Source organism: Agelaius tricolor, unplaced genomic scaffold (genome assembly GCF_023055355.1).
Source record: "Agelaius tricolor isolate 1412-34295 unplaced genomic scaffold, bAgeTri1.0.p SCAF_9, whole genome shotgun sequence".
Lineage (NCBI taxonomy): Eukaryota > Metazoa > Chordata > Aves > Passeriformes > Icteridae > Agelaius > Agelaius tricolor.
This window is the reverse complement of record NW_027269269.1, coordinates 5,493,217-5,510,197: the sequence shown is the minus strand read 5'-3', so window position 1 is coordinate 5,510,197 and position 16,981 is coordinate 5,493,217. Positions and strand designations below refer to the sequence as shown.

General features: G+C 39.4%; 1 protein-coding gene across 1 annotated transcript; it reads right to left on the bottom strand.

Annotated features, from left to right (window-relative positions):
• Nucleotides 1-556: 556 nt before the first annotated feature.
• On the bottom strand, nucleotides 557-15,564 carry CPAP (centrosome assembly and centriole elongation protein). Its single transcript, XM_071433838.1, has 16 exons — nucleotides 15,062-15,564; nucleotides 13,888-14,011; nucleotides 12,859-13,092; nucleotides 12,002-12,149; nucleotides 10,764-10,869; nucleotides 8,850-10,470; nucleotides 7,781-7,913; nucleotides 6,381-6,546; nucleotides 5,093-5,332; nucleotides 4,372-4,471; nucleotides 3,101-3,198; nucleotides 2,321-2,419; nucleotides 2,084-2,224; nucleotides 1,892-1,976; nucleotides 1,678-1,798; nucleotides 557-777 (listed from the first exon to the last, which is right to left on the bottom strand). The coding sequence occupies exons 1-16, from the start codon at nucleotides 15,437-15,439 to the stop codon at nucleotides 585-587; spliced, it is 3,987 nt and encodes a 1,328-aa protein (XP_071289939.1). The 5' UTR covers nucleotides 15,440-15,564; the 3' UTR covers nucleotides 557-584.
• Between the last annotated feature and the right edge of the window lie 1,417 nt (nucleotides 15,565-16,981).

The window sequence follows — 16,981 nt, the reverse complement described above, 5'->3', positions numbered from 1 at the left end:
CAGAATTTTACAAAGACAAGTCAGCTTAAAAATACCTGCTAGGTGGGAAAACTGGATGAGATGACTTTTGTTAATTTTCTGGTGTTTCTGAGTAGCTTGGAGAATGAACCTGTCCCCCAGCCTCACCTGTGTTAGCCCTGTGAGTATAGAAGGGCAGTTTCAGTAGAACAGACACTGCATTTTGCTAATGTTGTTGCCTCCTGACTCCAAGATGAAAAAAATAAGATGAAGGAATAGTCCAAGACTGCCATTCCTTTGGTCTTTCAAGTCAAGCAGTAAGTAAACTGATGTCCAAAATAAGGTATGGTCTGCAGTTGTTTGAATGTTCACTGACAGCTGATGTAAAAAACACCTTTTTAATGCCATATGGCTGAATACCAAATCAATAAACTGTTTCTTAAACATAGAAATGGGAAAAAAGAATTAGCCAAAGTGCTGATGTAGTAGCACCCACTGAAAAATAAATTTATTTAGAGAAAATTATAAATAATATATACACAACAAGCTTTAAGCTTTTTCACTTGTTTACAGAAATGTACATTATTGTTGCTGATGTGCTAACACTTCAGCAGTTTTGACATGGTCTACAACTTGGTGTCCATGATAATATTACCATCCTTGTCCTTTATTCTGACTCTCCCAGAGACATACTTGGTTTCCTGCTGTCCATTCATGTACACAGTCTTGACAGTCCCATCTGGATACTCCCGTCTCTTAAACTGTGGCGTGTGCAGTTCTCGCTGGCCATTATTGAACTCTATAGTTTTGGTTCCATCTCTGCATTAAAGGGGAAAGAAAACCCCAAGGATTATGCATTGGTGTAAGATTAGTCTCAGAACCAGCATTGGATATGTCAGCCTAAATGAAGGAAAACAGTATTTGTGGAAAAATCTGTTCAGTATCTCAGCTGGTTTATACTCAGAAACCTGTTTCTGCAAAACTGATATTACTTCTTTATACTTGAGAACCTCCACTGCACTTTATCTGCATCAAATCCATCACTGCTGAAGTCCAAGGGAAGTTTAAAACTTGGTATTTTGAGCACTGTCAGTTATCTGCTGTCAGTCACACCTGCTTCCCACACCAGCCAGGTTCCTAGATATTTTTTCCTAGAATTACATACAAATAAAGAATTGTTGTCATCTTATTGCAGGGGTTCCATACTTGTCTCCTTATCTCAAAAGTTTCATAACTTCTTGGTGTTTCTCATGGGTAGCTCCCCAGAGCACTGACACTTTCTTCTTCACAAAGCAGCCAACTGCCTCCAGTTCCCTTCTCAACCAGCCACCCCATTCTTTTATAGCATCTTCTCATTGGTTACAGCTGTGGCCTGTTAAAGTCAGGCCTGTTCCTAATCTTTGATAATTGGCCCAGCTGCAACTCCTTAGGGGTAAGATTACTTTCTACACTATCTTTATTTTCTTATATTCTATCCCCCTACAGAGAAGTCTCTTAGGTTAGGGTATGAGATAATACACTATCTTTATGCCTCTTCCATGCTATCAACAAACAAACCCCCAAAACTAGAGCAGTAACTGTGTGTTCACAGTATAGTCCATTGAAATGCAAGCCTGCAGGAGATGCAGAAACACCTGTCACCATATAGTGCTCCTGTCACTGAGCCCCAGGTGCTCCATCCCCTGCCCAGCCCAGGGAACCCCAGAAGGAAAAGCTCACCGCTGCACACGAACAACAGTGCCATCAGGAAAGATACTTTCTTCTTGGCCATCTGTAAATAGACTCTTAATTGTCTGATCAGGGAAGGTTATTTCCTTCTTGCCATCAGGATAATGCTTCTCTGAAACGTATTTTGAGACAATATGCTTATTACATAAATACATACCTACATCTGGGCAATAATTCTGACAGTTGGGGTGGATGATTTCTTTACCTATTTGTCCATTTGAAAACTGCAAGACCTCTAAGCCATCAGTGTATGTAGTGTGAGTAGTCTTAGCATCGGCGTAATAATAAATCTGCAGACAACAGTTGAGATTCAGTGTAACTAATGAGAAGTTTTAAATGAGGGTACACATGCAGATAACTATGCAGTTATTGAAAAATGCAGGTCTAGGATACCTACCACTGTTTGATCAGGCATAATCTGTTTCACATCCCCATTGAAGAAGGTTATAGTTATGGTCTTCCCATCAGAGCCCACTTTCTTGCATGTTCCATTTGGGAAAAATATAAGGTGACAGCCATTTTTCAAAACCTTCTCAACCTAATGAAAACACAAGTGAGTCAGTATTGAGCCCTCACACTCATCTTTCCCAACAGCTGTCTTCCAGAATTTCCAAGTGCCGAGCTCTCATTTTACCTTTCCATCAGGATAAGCAGTTTCTCTCTGTATCTCTTCACTGCCTGTAAATGCAGGAGCACATGGTGGTGACACATAAGCTTCATTAGGAGAGGTGTCCTGAGATGACAAGCAAAAACTCAAATCAAGCTTTGTCTTTATATACTTTTTTCCTAGTCTGACAGATATTTTAGGAAACAAGGAGCATCACAGACAGAAGATGAGTATGGGGAGGCATAAACACAATCTGGGGTTTAAGCAACTCCAAATGTAATTCAGGTGCTACAATAGATGGAGGGTGAGCAATCACTGGATATCTGTGGCCAGTTGTAGTCTGGACTGAAGTGGAATTCAGTGATGTGCTGTAACATGGAGCTCAATTTCCTTAAGAAATCCACATCATGGTATGAAACGATCAAGTTCTCTAAAGCCTAAGCGTAACCTACAGCAAATAATGTAAGAAATAATTAAACTATTTAAAAGATCCTTGCACATGTTGCCCCACATGGGGCATATGAACATTCATCCTTCTTTAGCCCTCCAAAAGGTAAAAAATTCAAAAGAGCAGGAGATTATTACTTTGTATTTTTCCTGAGCCAAAGAATAATGCAACTACTAGACAAAGGTAAAACACTCCTCATTGACTGGTACATAGCCATTTTCTGTTACAACAATAAAGGCTGAAGAACACAAAAAGATGAGTTAACAGCCTCATCAGTCACCCTCCAGGTACTCATTAACTTTTCCATTTCAGGCTTTTTCTTCCCTGCTTTGAAAATCAAATCAACACGCAGGACTTACTACCATAAAAGTCTGAGAAGAATCTTCCAGTGCAGTCATTGCCTCAGAGGTGTTTCTCTCATTACCAGGTCCTGATGCAGGTGTTCTAGAAAGTTTTCCTACTGAGACACATGTAATAGTTATAGTGGAGAGAAATTAAAGTGTGGTTTAAGAGTTACAATTATATAGGAGGTCAAGCTGTACAGGACACCCACATTTCTTAACTGCAGTGGAAACTGAAAGCAGGGTATTTACTAAAAGGATAAGCACATGCCCAGAAAAGAATCACTGACAATGTTTTGTGTGTCAGTGAGAAGCTAGAATTGAAGAATCATTACAAGGGACATTTAATGCACTTTCTGTCCTATTTCATCTCTGTAGATTTACAAAGGATTTGCCCCTCCTACAAATTTAGACAACACTGTAAGTGATGCCTTATAATGAACAAAGGAAGATGAATATCAGCTTTTAACAGGAACTGATCAGCATATTTTTTCCATGTCTCTCCAATCAAACTACCAAAATAAAACTACCTTCAATTCTGGAACATACTCCTGTAACAGATAACATGATGGTTGGATGAGCTGTCAGAGGTGTCAAAAAAGTACCCTGCAGTTACTTTCCATATGTGATTATCCCTTAGGAAGGCAGACACTAACTAACTGTGAACAAGGAACACCTGCCACAGCATTGCCCATATGATTACAGATCTGCTGATGGAAGGTTCTGAAGAGACACAGCAGTTCTGATGTTATCAACACACTCAACTAGACATTAGGAAGAAATTTTTCACTGTCAGGGCAGTGGGGCACTGAAACAGGCAGCCCAGAGAAGCTGAGGTTGCTCCTTTCCTGGAATGGTCCAAGGCCAGGCTGGATGGGGCCCTGAGCACCTCTGATCTAGTGGAAGGTGTCCCTGCCTGTGGCAAGGGGTTGGAAATGGATGACCTTGGAGGTTCCTTCCAACCCAAACCATTCAGTGACTCTGATCTAACCAACACCTGCAGCTTGGAGAACACCAGTGATGAATGTCATTTTTGATTACAGAAAGCAGCTTCTGCAGTGCTGCAGACCATCATGTATAACCAGAAGCATTTTTCACTCCAGAACTGGAGTGAAATGACAGCTTTCTCCAGAATCCCACCCTGTGAGGTATTTATCCATATGCTCAAGCCCATGACAGCTCCCACTCTTATCTCCTTTTGAGGTGGTAATGCACTCCACAAAGCAAAACTTCACATTCATTTTATTTTTAAGACTTAACAGAATTTCTGCATAGACAAATATTTTTACCTTTTGCTTGTGGATAACTTTTGCCGTTTATCTTGCTGCACTTTTGTACTGGAAGAAGCGGAGATGCACTTTGACTTTTTAGGCCTCTATTTGGTAGACACTAAAAGAAAAAAAGTATTTTGTGGTTTATGTGACATGTAATCGTAACTGTTCATACAGAGTCAATAAAATTTATAGACCATCTGACATTAAATTTACTGGAAGCTTTCTTCACAAACTATACAGTTTTGAGACTTGATCAGCAGAAGGGCTTGTGTGATGTAGCCCAAGCTGCACTTTGGAACTCTTCCTCCATCAGCTCCTTTGCTATCAACAACTCCAAAATGTTCATTTGATGCAAGCAATCCAGAATAATAGTTATAGTTTCAAAACTTAATATAACTGCTTTAGACAATTGTGAACTGCTTGGTTTGCCTGGTTGATCCCAAAGGGGCAGAGGTTCACAGCTTAGACTCCATCAATTACTTTTCTTTCATACCTGCATCATTTTTTATTTCCAAGTTGAGTTCCTCAGCAAAAGGGATACTGCATATTGTGAGCATTGACATTTGCAGAGAATATGGTATTAACAAAATTCTGTGTCTGTCACCACTAGCGTAGTCCTCACAGAAGTAAATTAAAAGAAAACAGCTAAGTTGTAGCTATTAGAGTCCAATTATATAACAGAAAACCCACCAGTACTCACACAAATATATTTAAAGCACCAAGATTAATAACTTACAGATTCTGCTCTATTTAGACTCATCCCAGGATTTTCTACTTTTTTCTTGCTTCTAGCAGCTTCTACTTTCTTCCAGGCTTCTAGACGAAACTTCTCCATAATTTTGATTTCCTCTTTTAGCTCAAAATTCTCATTTACTAAAGCTTCTATTTGATCTTTAAGGCGTCGATGGGTAGTCGACCATTTTGCCTCTTTTCGTTTTAGATCTTCCTGTAACTCTGCAATCTGCTGTTTTAAAGCCTTAGAAAAATGCATGTTTTCATTTTTAATATAATAAAATATATTTTAGTTTCTAATAGAAGTACAAACACAAGGAAAAAAGGCATAAGTGGCAAAAAAGTCAAATCAGCTTAATAGTGCAGAGGTGAAAGGTAAGGAAGAGTTTTCTTTCCTGAAAGAGTGTAAACTACCAACTTTATAAGCTCTACTCCAATCACAGGAATTGTTTTTCCTGCTTTCTTGGCATTTTTTACACTTCCTAGATTGGCCAGTACAAAAACACTTGAGACAGAAACACAAAATCCTTAATGCTACCCTTGGAGGGCCCTTCAAAAATCTTGGCACAGAAAATAGGAAAGACACAAACACACAAAAACACATGCAAATCTGCCTAGTTTAGCAAATGTCAATTCAGTTTTCTGAAGGGAAATTTGTAGGGAAGGAAGATGGAACTCCCTGTGTGATATGGCTTGTTTGTGCATCTCATATACCATACATCCTGACAATGAAGGAAGAAACAGATCTTGTTCCTTACATCACTGATACCTAAAGACCAATAAGTGATAATAAAATGTAACTTTGAAAATTGTAGAAGATTACTACATAGACTGTACAAGAGTTATAGAGAGAATTAAACCCTTCTGGAGTTCTAGTTGGCACTTTGATCGACTACCATAAATAAAAACTTACAACTTAATATTTTAGCGTCAGTAATTTTGTTTCAAAGTTGAAGGTCATTCTATCAGTTACTAGCAGTTTTTAGCATGGAAATGTGACAAAAAGATTTACTCATGAGGAGTTTTTGCCTTAAAACCATCAAACAGCATTGTAAAGACTAGTTCCCTTCCTCAATTAGAATAATTTAGATTGGAAAAAAAAAACTTTAAAATCATGGAGTCCAACTGTTAATCCAGCACTGCCAAATTCACCTTACTAACCGACATCTGCTAGCAGTTCCCATCTTGAAATCATCTATAATCTTTGAACTAAGTTAGAATTTAATTCTTGACTGCCTTTAAGTGAACTTACATGTTCCTATGTGGACTAGAATAATAATATATTTTTATACCTGAATTTCATCCCGTTCCTTTTTATCTGGAATTGCTCTAGCTTCTGTGGTGTATTTTTCAAAAACTTTACGCTCCTTTTGCAGTTTTTTAATTTCCTTTTTTTTATATTCTTCTATTTCAGCCAGTTCTTGGGCTTTCTTCTGTTCAAAGTCTGCAATTTCTTTCCTGTAATTATGAAACAAAGTTGTTGTTTTAGCCCAAATCTCCTTTATATCTGGATTTTAAGAAAGAAAGTGAAGACTCAGTGTCTTGTGGTAACAGATTGCAGTTCAGCATCTATTACCCTGAGGAAGACTTACTTATAAACTGTATTAGTTATTTAAGGGTAGGAATTGTCACACAGCAGGTGTTTAAAGTCCAATAATATATATTTTTATATCTTCTAGTCACAAATATTATCCTGAATTTAGAAAAGCTTTGGCCAAAATCTTGCCACATTCTTCAAAACATTAGAACACCATCCCCCAAAAACACCAGAGAAAAGAATCTGCTAATAGGAGGTCAAAAATTAAATGTTAGCCAAAGACACAATATTCCCGAACAAAACAAAAGTGGCTGTGGTAGGAACAGATGTGCTCCATTTATGTCATCAGAGGTAATTACTCTGTTCTATATGCCACTTAAAAATGCCCCCGTTCAAATTAAAAGATTCTCAGTGTGTACACACCAATATGAAACCCAAAGCAAAAGCATTAAGACCAGTTCTGCAGGGCTAATTCAGGATTGTATTATCCTTTAGAACAAAAGTATACATTCTCCAAAATATAGCCTTTAGGGACATCATTTTAACTGAGCAGGGATTCTTAACACTATTAAATTGTATGTAATAATTACAGTTTAACATACACATAGAGCAGCAACTTGTGTAAAGGCCAATCTCTGCTGTAACTGAAGCACCTGAATTGTTTACTGTGGAGAGCTTTGTGGACAGCTGGCTAGCTGAGAAAGGTCACGTAGACATGATACCGCTGGTTAAGATAGAAGGAGGCAAGTCTAGGAGTCAGCAGTCAGTGTCCAATCACTGATGTGACCTTGCTGCAACATCAGGATGGGGGAGAGGATCTTTTGCCAGAAATATGGAGATAGTTTCAGCAAAATAACCACAAGAATGTAGAAGTTGTAACAAAATAGCCATAAGAATATAGAAGCAGGTGTGGTTGCCCAATGAGTAATTAACCAATAATGAGCTCAGCTTTGCAGTATGTATAAGCTTCATTAACACCAATATAAATATGTGTGAACTATCAATAAACTTGGAGACTTGCTGATCACTCATATCGAGTGCTGAATTTCTTCCGCCGATTGGACAGTTCACCTGTGCTGCTGGTCACTGGACTTTGGAAGAGTCTGCAACACACTGTGAAAGTGAATGCACCAAAATATTTTGAGTAAAAGTTACCTGATATTTGCCAGGGCGTGCTCTCTTTCTTCACGGAGTTTACTCAGAGTCGTGTTCTCAGCTCGGAATCTCTCAATTTCCTTCTCCAACTCAGCCAGTCTCTCTCTCAATAGCTGGGATGGAACAGTGTTGCCTGTCAAAGCACAGTCACATGCACATTATCCAAATGGCACTCCTAAGACTGAAGTGAACAATTATCACACACCAGCTTAAAAATTGTTAAAAAAAAAACCACAAAAACAAGTAAATACTATTTTTAGAGACCTAGTAAATACCATTTAGAGATAGCAGTAATTTTGCAAAAAAATTTCTACTATCCAAATAACGCAGATCTTTGAAAACACGGCATTATTTACAAATATGGAGTAGATCCATTACTTCTCTAGTACTTTAAGTACTGAATGTACCTTTCATCTTGGTAGAACTAAAGCTATATTTGGAACTGGAATTTGAAGGGCTTCACATCAAGCCAGAGAAATAAAACGAAGGTATAAGGGTGTAATGAGTGTATAGGCACATGTGTAGGTACATACCACATATATGTGCCAGGTACATACACACAGCATGATGGTATAGGGTATATTAAACAGGAAAGTTTATGGTTTTAAGTTTTTTCAAGTTTTAGTCACTACAAAGTCTGTTCACACCCATCTGTTCACACCCATTACCCTACTGTGGTATAAATCCACTGTGGTGGAAAGGAAGGTACCACTTCATTTTCAGCTTGCCCTTGCTATTTTCCTTCATTCAGAAACAGTGATCAAGCAGCTTCCCATCAAGTAACTTCAATGAGCTGAAGCCTCCAGAGGGAAGGAGAAAAAAGAAACCCACCAATTAAATAAATAAATTTTTCAAAATAAGTTTTCACCAATCAGAGTCATTCTGCAAGCTGTGTAATTCTTGTATCTAGCATCAGACATGCAACCAGAGATGCAGGGGGAGGGTTCTCACAGCAGAAGTCTGTACTTAAACCCTCTGGTGTAACTTCAGTTTGGAGCTCAAGCACTAGTAGGGAACACTTGTACAACACACCTTCCTCACCACCTCCTACCTATTGCTGTTCCCTCACCTGCCAGCTCTGGCTCCACATTTGATTTGGTTTCACGCTCTGCATGGCAGCCTGCCTTTGGCTTCGGCTTCAGTGAAGGAAACAGTTTCATCATCAGGTTTGATACTGGAGGTCCATTTGAATCACTGTCCACTGCAAACTCTTTGGACATTTCATCTCCTTTCTTGGAGGCAACTTTCCTCTTTATTGCTTTGTCTGGGACAGTTGTACCATTCTTAAAGGAAAAGTCCATCTGCAAAGGTGTTTTAGTATATTTTTCAGGTAAATCAATGCTAACATAATTTTCATCAAGATCACTCCATGTTCTTTCATCATCAAACTCAAATTTATTCCTACTTATACACAACATGCTTCTGTGATCATCTGTAGCTTTTCTAATCTTTTGCTTTGACAGGGCACCACAATCTTTGTCCGACAACCCAAGGTCAGCATCTCCATTTTTGCTCTCTTTGCTGATGTCTTTAACAGAACTTCCACAATCAAAAAATTCTGGATCACTTTCTTCATGGTTCAGGAGGGCTGTCTTAGCATCTTTGTTGTCATGCTTCAATGTGGCCCCAAATTCACTCTCAGAATCTGTAGCAGTATCACTGTTGCCCTCACTCTTATCTCCATTTACAATCCAGTGATTACTTTTTAAAGCAGGAGCTGCTTTCATGGAAGAAGCTGAAAATACTACACCATCTGTTTTACTCAATAGATCCTTCATTCTAAAATCTGTTCCTGAATTTGAGGCTGTATGCATAACTGGGCTATCATTTGTATTTTCCTGTGCCACACAGTCTGCACTTTTATTTCTCTCATCTGTGAGTTCCACAGCCAGCACCTTGACTTGCTGCTGCTTTGCCTTGATAGGAGTAGAAGACATCCTACGGCCTTTCAAAGTTTGCTGGTCTCGTTCCAAGATCCTTTGCACAAATGAGGAATTACTTGAGAAAGATATGTCATCTGCAGCTTGTTCTAGAAACAAAAATTCATCTAATTCTAGATTCTCTTTCTCTTTTTCTTTTTCCCAGTTCTCCAGTTTATTCTGAAATGAAAGTTCAAAAGACAGTTCTGAATCTTTTACAGGGTGACCTATGGGACATTTAGAATTAGAAAAGGCACTGGTCAGTTCTTGAGACAACTGAGACTTTTCAGCACCAGGTAAATTGGTTTTGATTTTGCCAGTGTTAGACTTAGCAAATTCTGCTCTGTTCTCTGTTCCTATTTTTTTGTTAATTTCTGATGGGTAAGAATCTCTCATCTGTCCATCATGATTTTTTCCTGATTGCATTCTTGTTTCTAATGGCAAGATATTTTCTCCATTGTGATTCCTGAGTACCACTGTCTTCTGAATAGGACAATGTTTTACTTTACGGGGGTGGCTGTATTTTTTACACGGTACAAAAGGATTTTCAGAAACCAGTTCTTTGCCAGGAAGTGCAGTTTTCTTCTGTATTTGTAATCTGTCCACTTTAATAGCATTTCTATCATCTAAAGCCCTTTGTTGAAGTTTTGAGGTGTTTTCTCCAAGTTTTGTCATTTTAGACTTGGCATTAGTGAATCTTGTTAAACCTTCCCCTCTTTTCAGGAAGGGTCTTTTGATCACTGGTTTTTGAACAGCTGATCCATTTGCCTCCTGAAAATGAGTAGAGAAAAGCAAACAATAAAATGTTAAAAAGCTTCTTACACAGTTTGAAGATTTCTTCAAATAAATCCCAGATATCAGTAGAAATTTACATGGTACATTTTTACTGGATTTCTGAAGACTTCAGCAAGTGAAGTATTGGGGGCTTATTATTTTTCAGAATGTGAATGCTGCATTCAGTGTTAGCTTCCCCTGCTAGCATCTTCCTTGTACACTTTTAAAGCACCTATCACATCTTGGCACAATATATAAAGAAGAATGAAGGTTTTTAAATAATCAATAACCTGTAACTTCTGGGTTTGCTCCAGGCGCTGTTCTTCTAGTTGTATCTGTTCTTCCAAGAATTCTTCAAAAGTTTGTTTCTTCCCATGTATTGCAGCTTTAATAGGTCTAGAGTAAGTACAAAAACAACTCTTACAATTCTGTATAAAATAACTATGTTTAACACCACTGGTAGTCAAAGACCTATGGTGTAATTGCATAAAAGATGAGAAATTCTGAGGTGCTTTAGGCATTAAGATAATTTCAGAAATGCATTTTAACACTACATGTTTATCCAATCCCTGCAATAGTTAATATACATATCTAAAAGTCACTGTGTGCAGGTTTTGTTGCTTTTTCTTTCACTGCTTTTCTTAGTGATCCTTTCTTTTGGACAAATCACCAAACTTCCACTCATAATTTAGCCACACTGCCAATTCCTACAGTATCACCTTTCCGCTCAGGAATGCTACTGAGATAATGTTCCCTGTCTCCCTCTCCTCCTTCACAGGAGTGCTGGGTCTGGCTGGCATGGAGTGAGCTTTTTTCATAGCTAACAGTACTGATAACATAATATTTTAGCTATTGCTGAACCCTGCTTGTATAGCATCAGGGCCTTCTTTGCTTTTTCATGCTGCTGCCCACCCCAGGAAGCAGGCTGGGGGTGGGCAAGACCTACCCCAGGGGAGACACAGCCACATTTCACAGAATCACATAATCAGTGAATGGTTTGGGTTGGAAAGGACTTTAAAGATCACCTTGTTCCAACCTCCCAACCCTGTCACAGTGGGCAGGGACACCTTCCACTAGACCAGGTTGCTCAGAGCCCTGTCCAGCCTGGTCTTGGACATTTCAAACAATCATAACTCCCCATAATAAACTAAAAAGTCACAGCCCCACCCTCCTCCCTCACATTACTACTCTCAGACATAACAGTGGATAGGAGGTTGTAATAAATCAAACTGGGAACAGCAATCATAACTGCTTATATACCCAGATATACTGAAAGGTGCTTCTATGCTGTCATTACCCCAGGCTGCACACACACCTCTTCATCCAACACACAACATTTCATCTTTTACAGCACAAGCAATTCGAAGCAAGAGCCTCTCTTACCACAGGTCTCCACAGTACCTAGGAAAATCAAATCCTTTGTTAAGAAATTGCACAAATTCAGAGCACCAGACTCTTTCCTTCAGGACTCAGAATTCAACCAAACTTGTGTAATTTGATAAAAAATGCATAATCATAGTTGAATTACCTTTCCTCTGCATTAGTCAACAACTGTTCACCTCCACAGGAATTTTCAGAGACATCTGCGCTTCCCACACCTAATATGTGATCAATGTGATTATCTTCACTCTCCATTAATAATTCCATCTTTTTTTCTGGACACCACAGGTTCTTTCCTGTGAAAGCAACAGAGTTGTTGGGTATTTTTTCATCCCAACAACAAATCAGTTTTCAGCACATACTTTAAACAGCATTCAGGTCAGGTGAAAACCAGAAGGGAGCTTCATTGCCATGTGATCTGAATTGCTACATAAAACAGTTCTAAGATTTCCCCAAATTAATTCTTATTTGAATTTGCACGTTCTTTTTAATGGAATAAGCAATTATGCATTAAAAATTTTCCACAGACCTTAAATAATCCATTCTGATTGTTCATCTGCTTCACTATTGTTAATGTATGGCTTAAAAACATAACTGAGCAAATGTTGATGTCTGCTGTACTGATAAGCTCTCTTATCAAGGTTCTTGTTTCCCATACATATATATATATTTCCATATACATATATATGCATAAATTGAGAAGAATTTGATTTTTGGCTCATGCTGCTTTTAACCAAACTCGAATGGACAACAACAGGAACATTCTGAGGTCTGTAAGCCATCAGTAAACAAACCAACATACCAAGTAAACCAACTAAAATTATAAAACCTTCAAAATAAGTAGCAGAAAATTATTCTCAGGAATTTTCAGACAAGGTGCTTTTTTCAGACAAGGGGGAAAAAAGCACCACACATCAAGTTATGTTTCTCTAAATGACTAAGCAGTAATGTATTTGTCTTCTTTGTTTTTCAAACCATTTGGCCTTTTCAGAGGCACACACAGACCTTGCTTTTCACAGGCAGACACTTCTGAAAGATTGTTCTTCAAAGATGAGGTGCATTCTCTGTTGTTCAGCTTTTGTAAAGAATTGTTGTCTTGTGTATGGGAAGAAACATCCAGAGCACGAGCTCTGTCTTCAAAGATATTCTGGTATCCAGATGATGGCAACTGAGGTGGAGGTGCTAAGCCTGTGGAATGTCCAGGTCTCAGCTTTTGACTTTCAGCCATCACAGTAAAACCTTGAAAGGAGAAGGAACAAAATGGCTGTGTCATTCTATTTGTATCACAAAATTACTGCTCCACAGGAGAAAAGGCACTGAAGGGCAGGATTGATCACCCAGCCTCCACCCTTATGTCACTGACCAAGAATAAGTGATTGGGCAATCCTGATTTTCTTCTCCTAAAATAAGCCCTAATTTAATCTTCTCAGGTAGGCAGAGTGAAAGAAAGACAATCATTTAAGTCAGATTGGACTGACACTGCCAAGAGCAGAAAGTACCCCTCCTCAGCTCTAAAAGCTTTCCCCAGCCAAGAGCTGTCCCCTCTCCTTGCACCCAGCAAACAAGACTGGAAAACTGATAAAGGTTACAAGTCTCTGTTTTTAAATACAGATCAGCTCTCTATCATGGTTCAGTTCATCACCTCAATGTGATATGTGTGAGCACCAACAAGGAGGGACCACTTCATTTGGCTACACAGAAAGCCTAAAGCAACCAAAAGTACTGTGAGAAGCAGCTAATGAGAAAGGAAAGTAATTGTTTTACACTTCAATACATGTACTTTGGAGCAAAGGCTCCCATCATAGCACATATTGATCAAGCCACAATTACAGCTGGCATTTTATAAAAATAGGACAATATTCCTTCTTCAGTAGCACTCAACTTTCAGGCACTGAAGCAATGCAGCATTTATCTTTGACTAATGAAGTAATCTTAAAATGAGGAACCCAGAAGACACTTTCAGATTTTAACTGGAAATTGAGATTAGATTTTTCAGTTTATACGAAGTACATCATGTACATCAGTACAACTTACCAAGAGCTGCTGGCTGGCCAGATACCATGCTAAGTAGCTTCTGCTGCTCTTCCATTAACCTTTGAAGTTGTTCCATCTGTTGTTTCTTTAACTGTTCCTGTTTCTGCTGTTGCAATTCCTTCAGCTTTTCAAATAAATAAATAAATAAACGTATTAGAGGCTAGGTTTATTTAGAATTTACCAAGAAATATTTTGTTATAGATTGTCAATAACTTTCTAAGGACACTTAATAATTTCTCTTAAGGTACCAATAAATCAGCTAATATTTATTTAGCCACTAATTGATATTACTGACAATATTTAAAAAGTGGGTAAGTATTCTCTTGTCATGTAAAATACAGGAGAAAACTTTTATAGCACCTGGTAATTAATGGAATTCTACTCTGGAAACACACACACTCTCCCTCTCTCCACTCCAGTGAACAGATATAGGGATTTATACTGATGTAGCTGCTGGCATAGTGGACAAGGACTTCTTAGTCCTTAACTGCAGGATTTACTAAAGTTCTGCTGAAGACTTCCAGCCAACACAATCTGTATCCAGTATTTGGGAAGAGCTTTAGGGAACAAATAGCAATTTACAGTGGATTGACTGACACACTTGCATTAGGAAAAAAAAAAAGTAAGTAACATAACAGCATTACAATTCCAGGCCTTTTTTTATCCTGATGTCTTGGATACTTTATCACATTCAACACTAACTTATCCCCTCATCTAAACAGAGCCAGGTATGTCACACCTACTTTGAGAACTAACAAAAGATGTTGCTATAGATACAGGAACATTCAACTCCACTGTGTTGTCAATACCTGTGGTCAAGCACTATCACTGTAATGACCAGCACCCCATTTCCACAGCCTCAAGGGAAGAAACTTCAACTAGAACTGCCTGCACCTTTCCAGGAAAAATGTTTTTTTAAGAACAATTTCATTTTAAACTGGAACTTGTGCCACTTGGAAACAACAGCAGTTACACTCCCAGTAAATGCACATCATGAGGAACACACCAACTTTCATGTGAGCACAACTGGAACTCAGGATTTGCTCTTTAAGCTTGCTGTGGCCTATACATTCGTTGCAAGGGGTTTGCTTACTTGCAGGCATAACAAATCATATGCAGGAACAAAATAAATCTTACTGTAAGCTTGTCAAAGAATTCTAGGTATATTTATTACCTGTTCAAGCTTTTGTAAGAGTGGATCACTGTGAGTGGATTTCTTCTGACCATCCACTTCACCGTGGACTAAGTCTGGTTTAGAGCTTTCCATGTTTCCAGCTGCTGCTGGAAAAGGTGCTCCAGTGGTACACTGCTGAAGTGCCTGAGAGCTGGCAGACTCTTCACACAGGGAGTCATCACTTACAGAACAGCTGTCTGAAAGATGCAGTACTTCTTCAGGTAAAGCTGTGATGTTTTCAGGTCCAGGTAACAAATTTTCTTTCTTAAAGTTCAAACCAGTAAAACTAGGACCTAATAAGACTCCAGCACGGGTGCTACTGAGCATCCAATATGCATTGAAGTTTTGCTCACTACTCAGATTTTCAACAGTTGGCATCTTGCAAACTGTATTCCAATTTCTCTGCAGATCAGCATTAACACAATAATATCACAGTCTGTAGATTTAAGACAATATAACTTTCAAAGTTCCAGGCAGCTGGTATGGACAGTTATCTATCTACTTCTAGCACCTAGAAATTAAGCAGATAAACAAAATCAGAAATTTACAATAACAGATTCCCAGTAAAAGAATACAAGCAACTCTGTTATAACCAACCTACTGCATTTACAAAAATAACTCATAGGCAATAGAAACAATTTGGATAATAAGTAACAAACACTTTTGGTGCAGAAAATCAACAAAATCCAACTCTTAATTGTATGATTTGAGTGCAGCCAACATCATCTCAAATACCATAAAGTTGTACATAATATTTTCTTCAGTAGTACTGGGAGAGATTCAGAATTTTTTTTAAACACTTGCAACAAAAGAAGTGATTTGATGAGCTGAGAGATCTCCACCACATGACCTCCACATTAATGCAAAGTTTCAGATATGTCCATCTAAATACAAACATTTTACTGCACATATTTCAATACAACACTTATCATTTTCATATCTTCCTTAGTTTCTCAAGGAAACGCTGCAGCTACGCTGCCTGTTATCCTCCTTCTCCCAAAAAGCTTCTTTACAATCCATCCAGAGGAAATTTTAAATACAGCAACAAATCCTACAAGTGCCATAAAACATGAATAAATTCATGTAGGAAGGAGGCCCAGAGGGATTTCCTCACTTAAGAAGAAAAAGACAGAACTGCTGTCGGTGACAGTGTGGCAGCAGGAGCAGGGCTGCTCAGCCGTGCTCCTCAAGGTAATCCCAGGGCAAATGATTCTCTGCCCGTGTATGTGGCGTGTCAGGGGAATACAGAGAGAAGGGGCCATGGCACCAAGGACACACAACCACAGCAGCCCAGGTTCATGAGTCCTGCTAATCAGGAAATAACTTCTTAAAGCTTCCTCATTCCCAAGAGTTCAGCCCAAGCCAGCTCTCACTTCATTTTCCCGCAGTCAAAATGAGTTTCAACAAGAGTTTGAAACGGCGAATAAGAGAAACATTATACAAATGTTTCATATAGAAACGACTGCCGTGTGTTTCCCAGCGAGGTGCAGATTCCCGCAGTGGCAAACTGAAGTCTGCAAGGTTCACGGGCTGTTTTCCCCGTCCCCTTTGGGAGACCCTCTGGAGACCGCCTGCCAGCCTAAACCTCCCCATGAAATTTACGGCAGCAGCATTCTCGAGCCAGCCGGAGCAGCCAGCACGGATCAGGCTGATTCGTCCCGCGAAGAGCAGGAGGGACAGAAGGATCCCCACTTAGGTCAACAGTGGGGAGATGAACGCAGCCCCGCTCCTCAGCCGAGCCGAGGTGTCGGGCCCGGCGCCCTCCCTCACCGACACCGCCCTCACAGAGCACGCCCCAAGCGCACCCCCAGCCCCGAAGCACCCACTCCACGACAGCTCCGACCCGCGCCCCCTCGCATACAGCGAGGCAGCTGCCCCGGCCCCACTCCTCAGGCCGCCGCCACCACCGCGCCCAGCTCC